The 12,836-nt window shown below is 41.8% G+C and overlaps 1 protein-coding gene across 1 annotated transcript; it reads right to left on the reverse strand.

The window, feature by feature from the left end:
• Nucleotides 1-52: 52 nt before the first annotated feature.
• LOC129339433 (vomeronasal type-2 receptor 26-like) lies at nt 53-12,539 on the reverse strand. Its single transcript, XM_054994011.1, has 7 exons — nt 12,226-12,539; nt 8,479-8,770; nt 6,267-6,465; nt 5,869-6,068; nt 3,636-3,762; nt 2,020-2,025; nt 53-954 (listed from the first exon to the last, which is right to left on the reverse strand). The coding sequence occupies exons 1-7, from the start codon at nt 12,537-12,539 to the stop codon at nt 53-55; spliced, it is 2,040 nt and encodes a 679-aa protein (XP_054849986.1).
• Nucleotides 12,540-12,836: the final 297 nt, after the last annotated feature.

Consider the following 12,836-nt stretch of genomic DNA (forward strand, 5'->3'; position numbering starts at 1 on the left):
ACACATCCAGGAAACTTGTTGACATAGAAGGCAGACATCAATGTGCATTCTTTTAGTTCTTTTTTCTTATCATTTGCTCCCTATTGTTCATTTTAGGTCTTAGTACTATAATGTAACATTTAGGGAAAAAAATGCAACCCAGTAAACCAGCACTGAAGGCCAAGATAGAGAATATCTCCACAGCCACCATGTATTTTCCCTTGGTGCTTAGGTAGGTAGGGACAAAGCACAGCCATACACTGCAAAAGACCAACATGCTGAAAGTGATAAACTTGGCTTCATTGAATGTATCAGGCAACTTCCGGGCAAGAAAAGCCACTGTGAAGCTGATAATGGCCAAGAAGCCCATAAAGCCCAGGACACAGTAAAACATGGCTGTTGAGCCCTCATTACATTCCAATATGATTATCCCATTCAATGAGTACATGTCTGCGTCTGGGAATGGAGGGGAAGTACTTAACCAAAGCGTACAAAGACTTGATTGAGCAAAGGTGCAGGAAAGAACTAGAGAATTTGCCATTCTTTTCCCCACCCATTTCCTTGCCCTGGATCCTGGCTTGCTGGCCATGAATGCCAGAACCACAGTGATGGTTTTGGCCAACACACTGGAAAGGGCAACAGAGAAGATGATCCCAAAAGCTGTTTGTCGGAGAAGGCAGGTCACTTTTCTGGGCTGCCCAATGAAGAGCAAGGAGCAGAGGAAGCAAAGCAAGAGGGAGATGAGGAGAATGTAGGAGAGGTTCCGGTTGTTGGCTTTGACTATGGGGGTGTCCTGATGCTTCACAAATGTTGCAAGGATCAAGGTAGTGCTCAGAGAGAAAGAAAGAGCCATTACTGCTAAGATGATGCCCAAATGTTCTGTGTAAGAGAGGAAACTTATAATCCTGTGAATGCATTCATTTTGTTCCTTGTTTGGGTATCTGTCTTCTGAACATTTGACACAGGCATCCATGTCTGAAAAAACAAAACAAAACACTTTAGTGATTTCACTCCCCCTGCCCCAGCTGTTTTTGTTATCCATTTAGGCAGTGCTTCCAATATACACAGCTCTTCACAAATTAATAAATAGGTCTCTGCCTTCAGTTTTCCTTCTAAAATTCAATACAGGGGAGAGAATACTAGGTAGAGGAAGCAGACATGGTGCTTTGGGTGAACAGGCAGATACTTTGCTTCCATTCAGTTGCTACCATGAACATGAGGACTGAAGTGTTATGCTTAAGTCTTTCCTGAAAAGATGTATGTTGAGATTTAATAATAAAAATAACATTCGATTTACATACCACCCTTCAGGACAACTTAATACCACAGAATGGTTTACAAAGTGTGTTATTATCCTCACAACAATCACCCTGTGAGGTGGGTGGGGCTCAGAGAGCTCCGAGAAAGCTGTGACTGACCCAAGGTTACCCAGCTGGCTTCAAGCAGAGGAGTGCGGAATCAAACCCAGTTCTCCAGATTAGAGTCCTGCCGCTCCTAACCACAACACCAAACTAGCAAAGAGGACAATTGGCACTATGTGAGTCTTCTTTGTTAATGTTATCCCTCTTTTGGTGTTGGAAGACTGAATTTGTGTAGAATAATGTTGACTTTGACCTAGGAAGTCTCTTGCTGAGAGCTCCCCACACCCATTGACATATTTAGGATGTCACTCTGATTCAATCCTTTATTTATAAAGTGAGTATAACAATACACCCTAATTCAGAGTATTGCCAAAAGAATGACTGAGATCAGGGCCGTTTCCACACGGCTTACCTTGTTCTGGAAAACAGAGAAATCTCACGCGAAATCTCATGAGAAGACGCAGTTATCATGTCTTCTCGCGCGATAACAGCATCTTCTCTCATGATTTCACGCGATAATAGCGTCTTCTCGCGTGATTTCATGCGAGATTTCGCTGTTTTCCAGAACAAGGTAAGCCGTGTGGAAATGGCCCATGATGTGCAGTATTTACATTACGAATTTAGATAACGTTTATATGATATTGTTATTATGAGTGATGAACATGATTTCAGAGATAACACTGACCTGTTGGGAAGTTAGAAAAGTTACATTACAATCTTTGCATATAAAAATAACTAAATATTTGGGCTATCACAAGCAGAATTATAACCATCTAAGTCCATTGATATCAATGAGCTTAGATGGGTGCAAACCTAGTTAGGCTAGCATGGTTAATCCCCAGAACTGTAGTCAGATGCTGAAGTCCCTGGATTTCCAGTAGTTGTCCAGATTTTGTTTGTTGAGAATATATCTGTCTCTGTAATAATAACATGAGGTGTCTGTCCATGGCACACATTTGCATCATTTACATTTCCATCAGTAAACAAAGCCAAGAACCTTAAAACTGGCCACCGGCTTCAGGATGATCATGCAAGTTGCAGTGCCAGACATGGTAGGAATTGGAACATTCTGGCCCATGCAACAAACAACAACAAAAGCAGCAGGATAACAATATTAGAGTTTTTTTTATAAGCAGGAATAAAACAAAGGGAACAGTGAAAAGGCAGAGGGTGACAAAATCAGTAAATGAGAAGATTGTGAGAATGATACAAAGGCACAGACTATCATAAGTTAAAGCATATTTAGGATATTTGAATGAGCACCTATTGACTTGGCACTTTTAGCTGTGTATATTTGGGCTGCAGTAATGAGCAAATGATGAACCAGCCCTCAGTGGATTCATCTTTAAGTCTTGAATAGCTTCACATTCTGCTTTTTGTATATCAAACTAAACAGCTGTACCTGGAAGGTAGATTTCAGAAGGGGGTGCTGGGGACTGCTGCTCAGCTTGTTGGCCTTTGGAGTCCCACAAGGTTCCATCTTTTCCTCCTCACTCTTCAATGTCTACATGAAACTATTGAATAAGATCATCTAGAGATTTGTGCTGGGCTATCATGTAGATATGTAGATAATACCCAGCTCTATCTTACTGCTCCAGGAGATCCCAGTAGGGTTGGCAGGTTCCCTTACCCTCCCAGCAGGAAGGTGGAGACCCAGTGCTTACCTTTCTGCTGCTCTGTGGATGCCTTGTGCAACTGTGATGATGTCACTTCCAGGAAGTGATGTCATCGCATAAGCCTGGGATCATATCACTTCAGGCTTGGCTTATCTACACTGGCTCTCTGTTTGTTTATGGGCCCAGTAAGGTACTGGTGTTTAAAGTCCTGTATGGTTTGGGCCTAAGAACCACCTACTCCTATATGAATCTTCCCAACAACTACGATCACCTATAAGGCCCCACTTTGGGTCCCTCTGCCTTGTTTAGTTTAAGTGAGTAGCAAACTGAGAGAGATCCTTCTTGGTCACGGCATCTAAACTGTAGAACTCCATCCCGTGGAATACTTGTCTGTCCCCTTCCACCCCTATCTTCAGCTGGAAGGTGAAAAAAATCTTTTTGTTTGGTATTCTCTCAAATACCTTTCTTTCCCCTCCTGTGTTTTAATTGCTGTTTTTCATATATGTTTTATCTTTGGTTTTAGCTGATTTTATGATGCTTTGAATAATTAGCTACTTCAGTGGCTGTGTTTGGGCTGAACAGTGGGATATCAATTTTGTAAGGAAGTAAATAAATAATAAAAGGCAAGATTTTTTCCCTTCTGTTCCTTTGTCAATCTATGGTATGTTTTGTTTCCTACCCTTCTGGCCTGAGATCATTCCTTCTGGGCAAGGGGCACAATTATAGCAGCAAAATTTCTTTCCTTCCTTCTTTTCCTTGCTATAGCCAGCTTGGCAGGGGTCATTGCACACTGAACGGGGCACCACCTGACCATAAATCAGAAAACGTGATTACCATCAAATAAATATATAAATGATTTAGCTTGTCAAATACAAATTGGCTCAGCTGTTGACATAGAATGATTATCTCAAAGAATTTGCCATTTGTACCTTGAATATATCAGGTTGTTTGCACTTTGTTGACTATTTTTTCCCCTGACAAACAAGCCGTGTGAAAAATCACCAATACAGAGATCAAAAAGGGTGACTATCAAAATGCTTTGATACTTTCATATCCAAAACAGATACATATTGAATTATGTGACAAAGAGATATCAGGGAGACTTTGATCTTTTTGAATTAATACAGATAGGGTCATGATTCAGCCACAGCAATGCTGAAATCCACTATCATATATTCAAAAGGGCTAATTCGTTTTCTGCAGTCAAACATGGTCATAGAACAAGAAATGAAACTGGAGCTAACTGGGATGCATTTTCCTGTTGCTGTTGTTAGATAAACTCATGACTCCAAAATTTATTGAGAGACTGTTCATTGTGAGACCATTCTTATCATGAAGAATTCAAGTTTGATCTCAACAGTTTTCCTGTTCCATAGAAACAAAGGGGAAAACAGGGGCTTTAAAGAATACCATGTAAATCTGCCTTAATCATCACTTGAAGGCCGAGTAGAGTTCTGAAAGAATTAAAATGGATTTCCCCCCAGTTTTTATATAGACCATGTTTCCATGTCTAACCTGGTTAAAACTTCTGTGCCACACAATTTGATCATCATAAAGAGTTAACTCTTTGGTTGGAGGAGCCCAGGGATCCAATCTTCCCACCTTTACTCTAGCAAAGGAGTTATTTGGGAAAGTTACCCAGTTGGTAACATCAAAACCTGTTGTTATTTCTCCATGTTCATCAAAACTCACAGTGTCTCCAGCACTATTGTTGAATGGGATGCTTCTTAGAAAGTGATGGAGCTAAGTTGAAAGAGCAAATGAGTCAAAAGATTAGTGAGGTGAAAACTCTCCACTGAGCTTTGCCTCATCCTGCCTTCCCTGGATAGATATTATTTCTGCTGCAGCCTGAATACTAGAAGTGCTTTATTTTATTTATGTCATTTATAGTCCACCTTTCTCACTGAGACTCAAGATGGATTACATAGTGTGACATTAGTACAATCAATATCAAGGACATTTCCATAAACAATGCCATAGTATGAATAAACACAAGTTTACAAAGACTTGAAGAAATGCTGAAATAGAACATAAGCAATTTTAGGACTGACATTAGACAACATATAATTACTCAGTAGGATCATACTTGAAGCACAGGTAGCACATAGGAGCACATACTTAAAGCAAGAGAGAGGATGTAAGGCAACATAGTGATGAAGTCTGTGGTCCCTAACTTGTTAGTGAAACATCTTTTTGAGATCATCTCCCTACAATATAGCCCTCTTCTGTGTAAAAAGACTTTTTTGAAAAATCCAATTTTGCATCATTTATAGAAAGTCAGGGGAGTGGGGGCTCTCCTGCCCTCCTCAGGCAGGCTGTTCCACAGGATAGAGGCCACCAGAGAGAATGCACGTGTATGGGCAGCTGTTGATTTCGCCCATGTGCAGGGTGGCTGGCTTAAGTATATGGAAAACTATTTCCTAAGAAACCCTTTCCCTCTTTATCAGATAGCTAGCAGTATTTAACCAGACTGACTTAATCAGTGCAGGGAGGCAACATAAGGGCCTCTATGCCCTGTTGTTGGCCCTCCAGAGTAACTGGCTGGCCATTGTGTGAGACAGGAAGCTGAACCAGATGAAGCACTGGCCTGATCCAGCAAGGCTCTTTGTATATTCTTACATTCTTATGAATGCCAAAATTGAATGACCATCACTTGGGTGGAGCTATTTTAGACTCAATAAAAGGGCATAATTCCATCCATTCCTGGATGATGTTTTAAGGTTTTTAAAAAAAAAAAATGAATTGCATCTTTGAGCTATAATTACCTGCCATGGCTCCAAATTCTGAAACTTCCACTTCTGTTGTTGCATTAATGCTCTGGATTTGAACTGAAGTGTGTACAAGGCATGCAAAACATGTGCCACAGCATGGACAGCATTGTAGACATTGTAGCTCTGCCCAGTCATGCTCACTTCAAACAGCGTCCCAGGAAGACCCTCCAGCTTCTCTTCTCCAGTGCAGGGTTTCTTGCTCTCCTCGTGTTCAACAGAAAATGTTAAAGAACAGTCAAATGCCTGTTCCCAAAATTCCTTGATAAAGCCATCTCCTTTTGCCCAGGAAGGTTTTATGATCTGAAGGAATTCTTGGAATCCTGGTGGCTGACCGGAGTGAACTGTGAAGGAAATGGCACCATGGAAAATCTGTGTGTCCCAAATCCTTTGAAGGGATACTGATTCAAAAACCCATTGTGATGTAATAATCCACACTTTACTCAGAGGAGGCAATGAAGATTCTTGAGCGACACCTAGCAACATTCTCAAAGTGTACATTGATGTAGAAAGTCCGTATACGAAACATGCGTTGGCCTTACTGTTTACAAGAATGGGATATTTTTCCAGCAGGTTTAAAAGCTGTTCTACCAAATCATCGGTATCGGTGCGTTTGGGGGTTCTTAGAGTGAAGTCGTAGCAGATTCTATTCTGGGAAAGGAGGGGCATCACTGTCTGCAAAAACTTGTCCCCGTTGTCATCATCCACAGCAAAGAGGCCTATCCATGTCCATTTAAAGTGCTGAAGCAATTGGACAATCCCCATGTACTGAAAGGCTTCATTAGGGACCATTTCATACATGGATGGGAACAGTATTTTATCACCATGTGCTGGGGTAAATGATTCATAAGTGAACTGGAAGAAAAATATATATTCTTCAGATATATTAATTCATTTATGTGAAAAATCTGTATTGTGCCTCTTTATGTTAAGGTTTTCAATATGTTGAAAACAATCTTCCCCCAAATTAAGAAGCAAAATAAAATGATAAATGAACATAGCAAATCTAACAGTGGTCGGATCTATCAAGAGAGGGAGGAAAAAGAATCAAAGACCTGGAAGAACAGGAAAGTTTCCCCCTGGCACCTAAAGTTACAGACAGTTAGTGCCAGGTGAATGGTTTTGGGGGCAGAATCCCACAAGTGGTTTGCTAATGCAGAGAATGCCCTGCCTCCTTTGGGTAGAGACCTCAGTACCTTATTGAGAACACATATAGCAAAGCTTCCAGATTTATACATACTCAAGAGGTTCTTCAGACACCCTTGTTTCAAAATATTTAGAATTTTAAAGGTAATAATTAACACTTTGAATTTTGACCTTAGGCAAAAAAAAGGCAACCAGTGCAGGTCTGTCAAAACTAGAGACAGGTATTCTTGCTAAATAATGATACTAAGAACAGCTTAGAGGTCCAGGAGAATCAACAAGATTGCACTCCTCATCTCCTTGCCAATGAAGGTCAACTGAAACTAGGTCTGAGGCAGGATTGAAATGTATTCAGATAATTGGTTTCATTCAAGAGAACCTGAAGCTCTATTGTTATTATCAGCTCAATCACCTTGCTTGCAAAGATGGTGCATACTACTAGCTGATAGTTATTTAGACTAGTCACTAGTCAGCTTCAAAGGTGGAATTCTTCAGGAGAGGTTTCACAACTGCCTCCTTCAAAGAGGCTGGGACTTACACATCCTTGAAGGCAGTATTCACTATTTTCAGGACCCAAACATCCCCCTTCTGGCTAGATGTAAATAGTTACAATGAGGAATGACTAAGCATAGTGATAGTAAAACATAAGCATTTAAGCAGGTTGTCCACATCCTCTGACTGCAATAAATAAAACTCATCCAAGCCTTTGTGACTAGATTATGCTATAGGCCCCTCTACTTCAACATGATCAAAGCAAAAGATAGTGGTCAATCTGTAATAAAGGTGACACAGAAAATCTCCCTACTACTGAACTGCTTAACTCCAAACCAAACCAGATAACTAACTGCACACCCCAGGCTGTCGTAGGGTCTTTATGGTGGCCAGACTAAATGCCTTTCCCTCCAATGTCCTTCAGGGGAGATACCAGCGAGTCCCCTTTTCAGAAAGACATTGTTTGTGTGGAGCCAACTGCCCAGATACCATCCAGCATATAATTTTGGAATGCCATTAATGCTGTTTGAGAGGTTGCCAAAACGTATTGAACACCAGGACAATTTATCCTTTTGTCGTTTTCTGTTAAAGGATAATGATACAGCGATTTCTAAAGTGGTTGCAGTTTTTTTAGTGGGTGTGCTTAAGATTCATACAAGTTTTGTATAAATATATTGACTTCTGATATTTTATGTAATTTTATAGTGACTTGTTTGCTGTCTTAGATCTTTGTATGCCATTAAAGGTATTTGAATTGAATTGAACTAACTGCACATTTGAGACTGTGATTTACCTGAGGCAGTCACATAACCATAATGGAGGGTCTGCAGTCCTTCATTGCCCCAGACAATGTGAGACCAGCATGGATATTTTAGTTTCCAAGGATCAACAACAGATCTGAGGCTGCTTCCATTAGCTCAGAAGCTTGGGCAGCATAACGGGTAGTATATCAACAGGCCCACCCCAAACCCTCAATCTCCAAAAATAAGTAGACACTTGAAACAAGGACTCAGACTGCTTGATGAGGGCAATGCCAGCCTTATAGACCTTCCCCCTTTCTGACCTTCAGGTCTGGGCTGTTGCTTCACTTGGCATCTCTATCCCATGCCTACAGCTTACCTGAGGAATCTTGTAGTTAGTTAAGATGGTGGCCATACTGGCATAGGTTTCGGTGAGGCGTGATCCAATGACAGATATCACTTTTCTCTGGGTATCACACTTGAAGTTGGGGATGAACATATTGTGTGTGGAAAGCAAGCTCAGGGTGGCCTTATAGGTGATCTTTGCAAGGTAGTAACTACTGAGGATATAGAAACCCAAAGTTATATTTGGTAAAATGTTGGGATTTTCATTGACCTCTTTTACAGCAAACACCAAGGCCAGGATGTTCTGGTAGTGCTTTGGCACTGAGCTGCAATGAGAATGATAGGTCAGTTAGCCGAAGAAGAGAAAGGGCATTTGCTTCCTTCATCATAACAGCACTGAACAAACTCTTATCTTGCTACTGTCACAAGCTTCATCTGTGACTTCTGCATATCAAAGAGCTGTTCGTATGACAAAAGAACAAACCAACTTGTTTGTCTGTGTCCTGCATGCTTTATCAGTTGAGATACATTGAGGTATAGTTTCAAACTCATATCTAAAGTTATTCCCAAATAGCAGACCTTCCCCCCACCAAAGGCCAAATTAGACCTTATTTTACATTATGATCCTAAGTGTAACTTAAAAGTGTTGAGAAGAGGTAGGAACAAAACTGAATTGTATATTGTGATTAGGCTTAAGGCTGCAATGAGGGTGGCATCCTTATTGAGTATGCTTTTAATGTGAACTCTGGAGTTGCCACAATATTATGTGTAAAACTGTCCTCCTGAGCCGACAGAGAAATCTAGAGGGGAACATTAGAAAAAAGTATAAAACAAAAAGACGAGAGGAGGAATGGTGGGAGTGGGGGGAGAGAAAGGAAAAGTTATATGGGAATGATGTGTTGACAGAAAAGTTGTGGTGAATCCACATTTAAATGAGGGCACAATCCACTGAGTGTCACCTTCTACACAAATCACATCAAAATGTGTAGCTTCAGTTCAGTTCAATGGGGTTGGTGCAGGAGAGTTCTTGGAGAATTTTGTCCCACAATAGTGTGGAAGACACAGCAAACATGATTGACAACCGCAATGTTCCCCAGAACATGATGTTTCAATAGGAAACACAAGTGTGAATTAAGTACTCTGTCTCTTTAATATCTGTCAGATCTAAAAAATGTTACTGAAAGAAGAAAAAAATCCTTACAAACGTCCATCAATCGGCTTTTGCGTGGGTTGTTCTCTGAAAGAGGGAGAATCATGAAGCAAGAAGATATGACTGACAATCTCACCAATGACAAAGTCTCCTGGCTGATAAAATTCATGGAAAATAGGAAGGGGGTCATCGTATATTGTGCAGTTAATCGAATGTGTGTTGCATACAGCATGACACAGCAGAACAAGTAGCAGCACCACTATCAGTACCATCCGGATTACCAGACTTTCCCTCCATAGGCAGACACCCATGTTTCCATTGACAGTGTTATCTAACAACAATTCTGAAATCAACTCCCCTGAATGACAAATCACGCATTTGCCATATTGATTTAAAGCTCAGTCTACAAAGATATCTTCGGGCGCTCCACTTCATATTCTTCATGGCTCATTTTGTTACTTTTCATAGCTCAGCATCTCTAGACAGCATTTGCTTCCAATGTCCTCACTTTCACATCTCAGAACTTGGCATGGACTGTTGCTGTGGTCCTGTATAATTTTTAAAGAAATCTTTAGATACGGCTGTGCAACTACCGAGGCTAGCAACTGTGTGAACAAAGGAAAAAGATGAATATACTCAGTAAGACTATTGTTTGTAATGTTTGTAATGTAACAATGGAGGGCACAGGATTGTTGCCAATAAGAAAAGCTATTCAATAAGGCAGTATGAATATCTGTATATATGAGATAATTGTACCTTTTAAAGTACAGTATTTCTCACTGTAACCCTTAGATTGATTTCAAACCTAATCTGGAAAAGAAGAGATACTAGGTGCAAAATTATTCACAGGTATCTTCTTTCATGAAAAATAGAGAGTTAGCATGATGAAAAGTATCCTAAAATATAAAAGGTAAATGAAAAAAATATACAGGTAAGAAGACAAAAGATTTACAGTGCTCTGCGTATCCTTATTTGTGTTTTTAAGCCTCTCTCAAGCATAGTTATTGTTGGTTTTAAGCCTCTGAAAATCCATTGGGGAATAAAAAGAAAAGTATTAATTTTGGCAAACTATGGTGGAGATAATTACCTCCCAGTGGGTTGGCTTCTGCTGAGGCAATACCAGTAGCATGATAACTAGAAAGTTTATTCCCTTGAAATCTCATCCCAAAATTTTTTCCCCTGTTTGAAAGATACACAAACAAAGTAGCACATTGTTGGCTAAGAAATTACTGAGGTGCACAAGCTATATCCTAAACGAGTCAGTGAATGTGGTAGGAAAATTAAAACATGGTTGTTTTGGCATGGAATATGTCATGGCCACCCAGTACTGTGTCTTTTTGTTTCAAGGGATGTTGTGAGAAGATGAGATAATTCCATGTACTATGTGCCATGGAAATATGATGGGGTAGAGATGTGATAAAGGCAAAAATAAACTACAATGGAGCACAGTAGACTACTGCAGATGAAATATAGGTTAGCGGATTGACTACATTCTTGCAGTTGGGTCACGGGCCGTGATTGAAGTAGGATTCTAACTTATACTAAGGGCCAAGCTACACATGACGAATGACACTTGAATGGCAAGTGTATTTCTCCCTGTTCACTTGCCCTCCACTCAATCCACTTGCCTTTCAAGTGTCATTCATCATGTGTAGCTTGGCCCTAAGCCAGAACTCACTTGAATGACAGTTGTCACAAAGGTTACAAAAAGGAATTCTTGCTATTTGGTTAATTTGTACTTTGAATGCAAAGCCTACATAGGGCAGAGTTAGTATTGCTTGCTGAGAGCTGGAAACATCTACTTTCTCAATGGTTAAATGGAGAGCATGGCAGAGACTCAGAGCCAAACTACAAGTGACGAATGACACAGGTTGGACACTTGTCAGCTTCCCTCAACTTTTGATGGGAAATGTAGGCAGCTTGGCGGAATGTTGGACAAGTGACAGTTGAAAAGTCCATTGGACAGCAGTTGGAGAGCCAAGCTGCAAGACCAGGATGCCTACATTTCCCATCAAAACTTGAGGGAAGCTGACAAGTGTCCAACTAGTGTCAGGTGTCAATTGTAGTTTGGCTCACAGAGGCCGGTGAAGCCTCCTGAATGAAAATACTCTGATTGCTTTTGTTTCTCATTATGGATAGAAATTGTAGCACAAGAAGCAATCCTGAGGCAAGTGGTGTTTGCAACTTTTGAATGACATTCACCAGCGTGGCCCTTGATGTGTTTGCCTGCTGCTGCCAGCTGTGAAATTTTCTTGTTGATATTATTACATGACAAGTTTGTACAAAGAAGCAGCTGTGTCTAAAGAGCTGAACAAGGTTTTTTTCTCTGTAGAACCATCTTATGTAATATAATCATTTTCTTGACAAGGTATATTCCAAAATACCATTATGCCCCTGCTGTGAGCTCTAGTCATGCTTAAAGGACCTCTGACAATTATACAGCACTTACCCAGCTGCTGCGTTGCAGCTTAGCTGGGTGCTGGTTTTGCTCCCACGGCTGGAGGAGAGACAGACTTTTCCCGGGCATCCGGGTCCTTGGCTGGTGGGCGGAGACAGGAGCCTTAGTAGGCGTCTCCGCCCTCCAGCAGCAGTCCCTTCCACGCGATCGGCTGGGAAGGACGTGTCTCGCACGCTCCCAGCGATCCGTGGAGGGGGCGACGACGGAGGATCGGCCTTTGGCGAGGAGAGCGGCGGCTTAGCGGCGGCGAGTCCCTGCGCCCGTCTCCTTGTCCGGGGGCCTTCACATCGTCGGCCGCCGCTTGTCGTGGCGGCACGGTTTGCGCCGCGTTTGCGGCTTTATTGAGTCTTGGGCGGCTCGGCTTGCTTGCGGCCGGTGCTGCCCCGGCGGGCTTTGGGTGGCTTGGTTCGCCGCATTGTCTGCGTTGCCCGGGCCTTTCTTTTGGCCCTCTTTGGGGTGCCATCTTCTCGGCAGGCCCGGCCGCCATTTTACCTGCGTCCGCGTCCGCGGCGCATTGCCCCCCCCCCCTTGGTGGATCGGCTTCCTTGGGCTTCTTGGCGGTGGGGCGTTGGGAGGGATAAGATTCCTCTTCTTTCAACTCTGGCTAGTGGCCAAGTTGAGCCCTGGTCTCTGGGTTGGGGCAGGCTGTTTCATTTAGGCCCCACTAATATTGTTCCATTTGGAGTATTGCAACCATTGTTGGGGCTGTGTCACTGCTCGTTAGTGCACTTGGTACTTAAGCCTTGGTGCAGTTTTGCCCATTTACAGTTTACTGATGGCCTCC

The sequence above is a fragment of the Eublepharis macularius genome, chromosome 12 (genome assembly GCF_028583425.1).
Source record: "Eublepharis macularius isolate TG4126 chromosome 12, MPM_Emac_v1.0, whole genome shotgun sequence".
NCBI classification, from domain to species: Eukaryota; Metazoa; Chordata; class Lepidosauria; order Squamata; family Eublepharidae; genus Eublepharis; species Eublepharis macularius.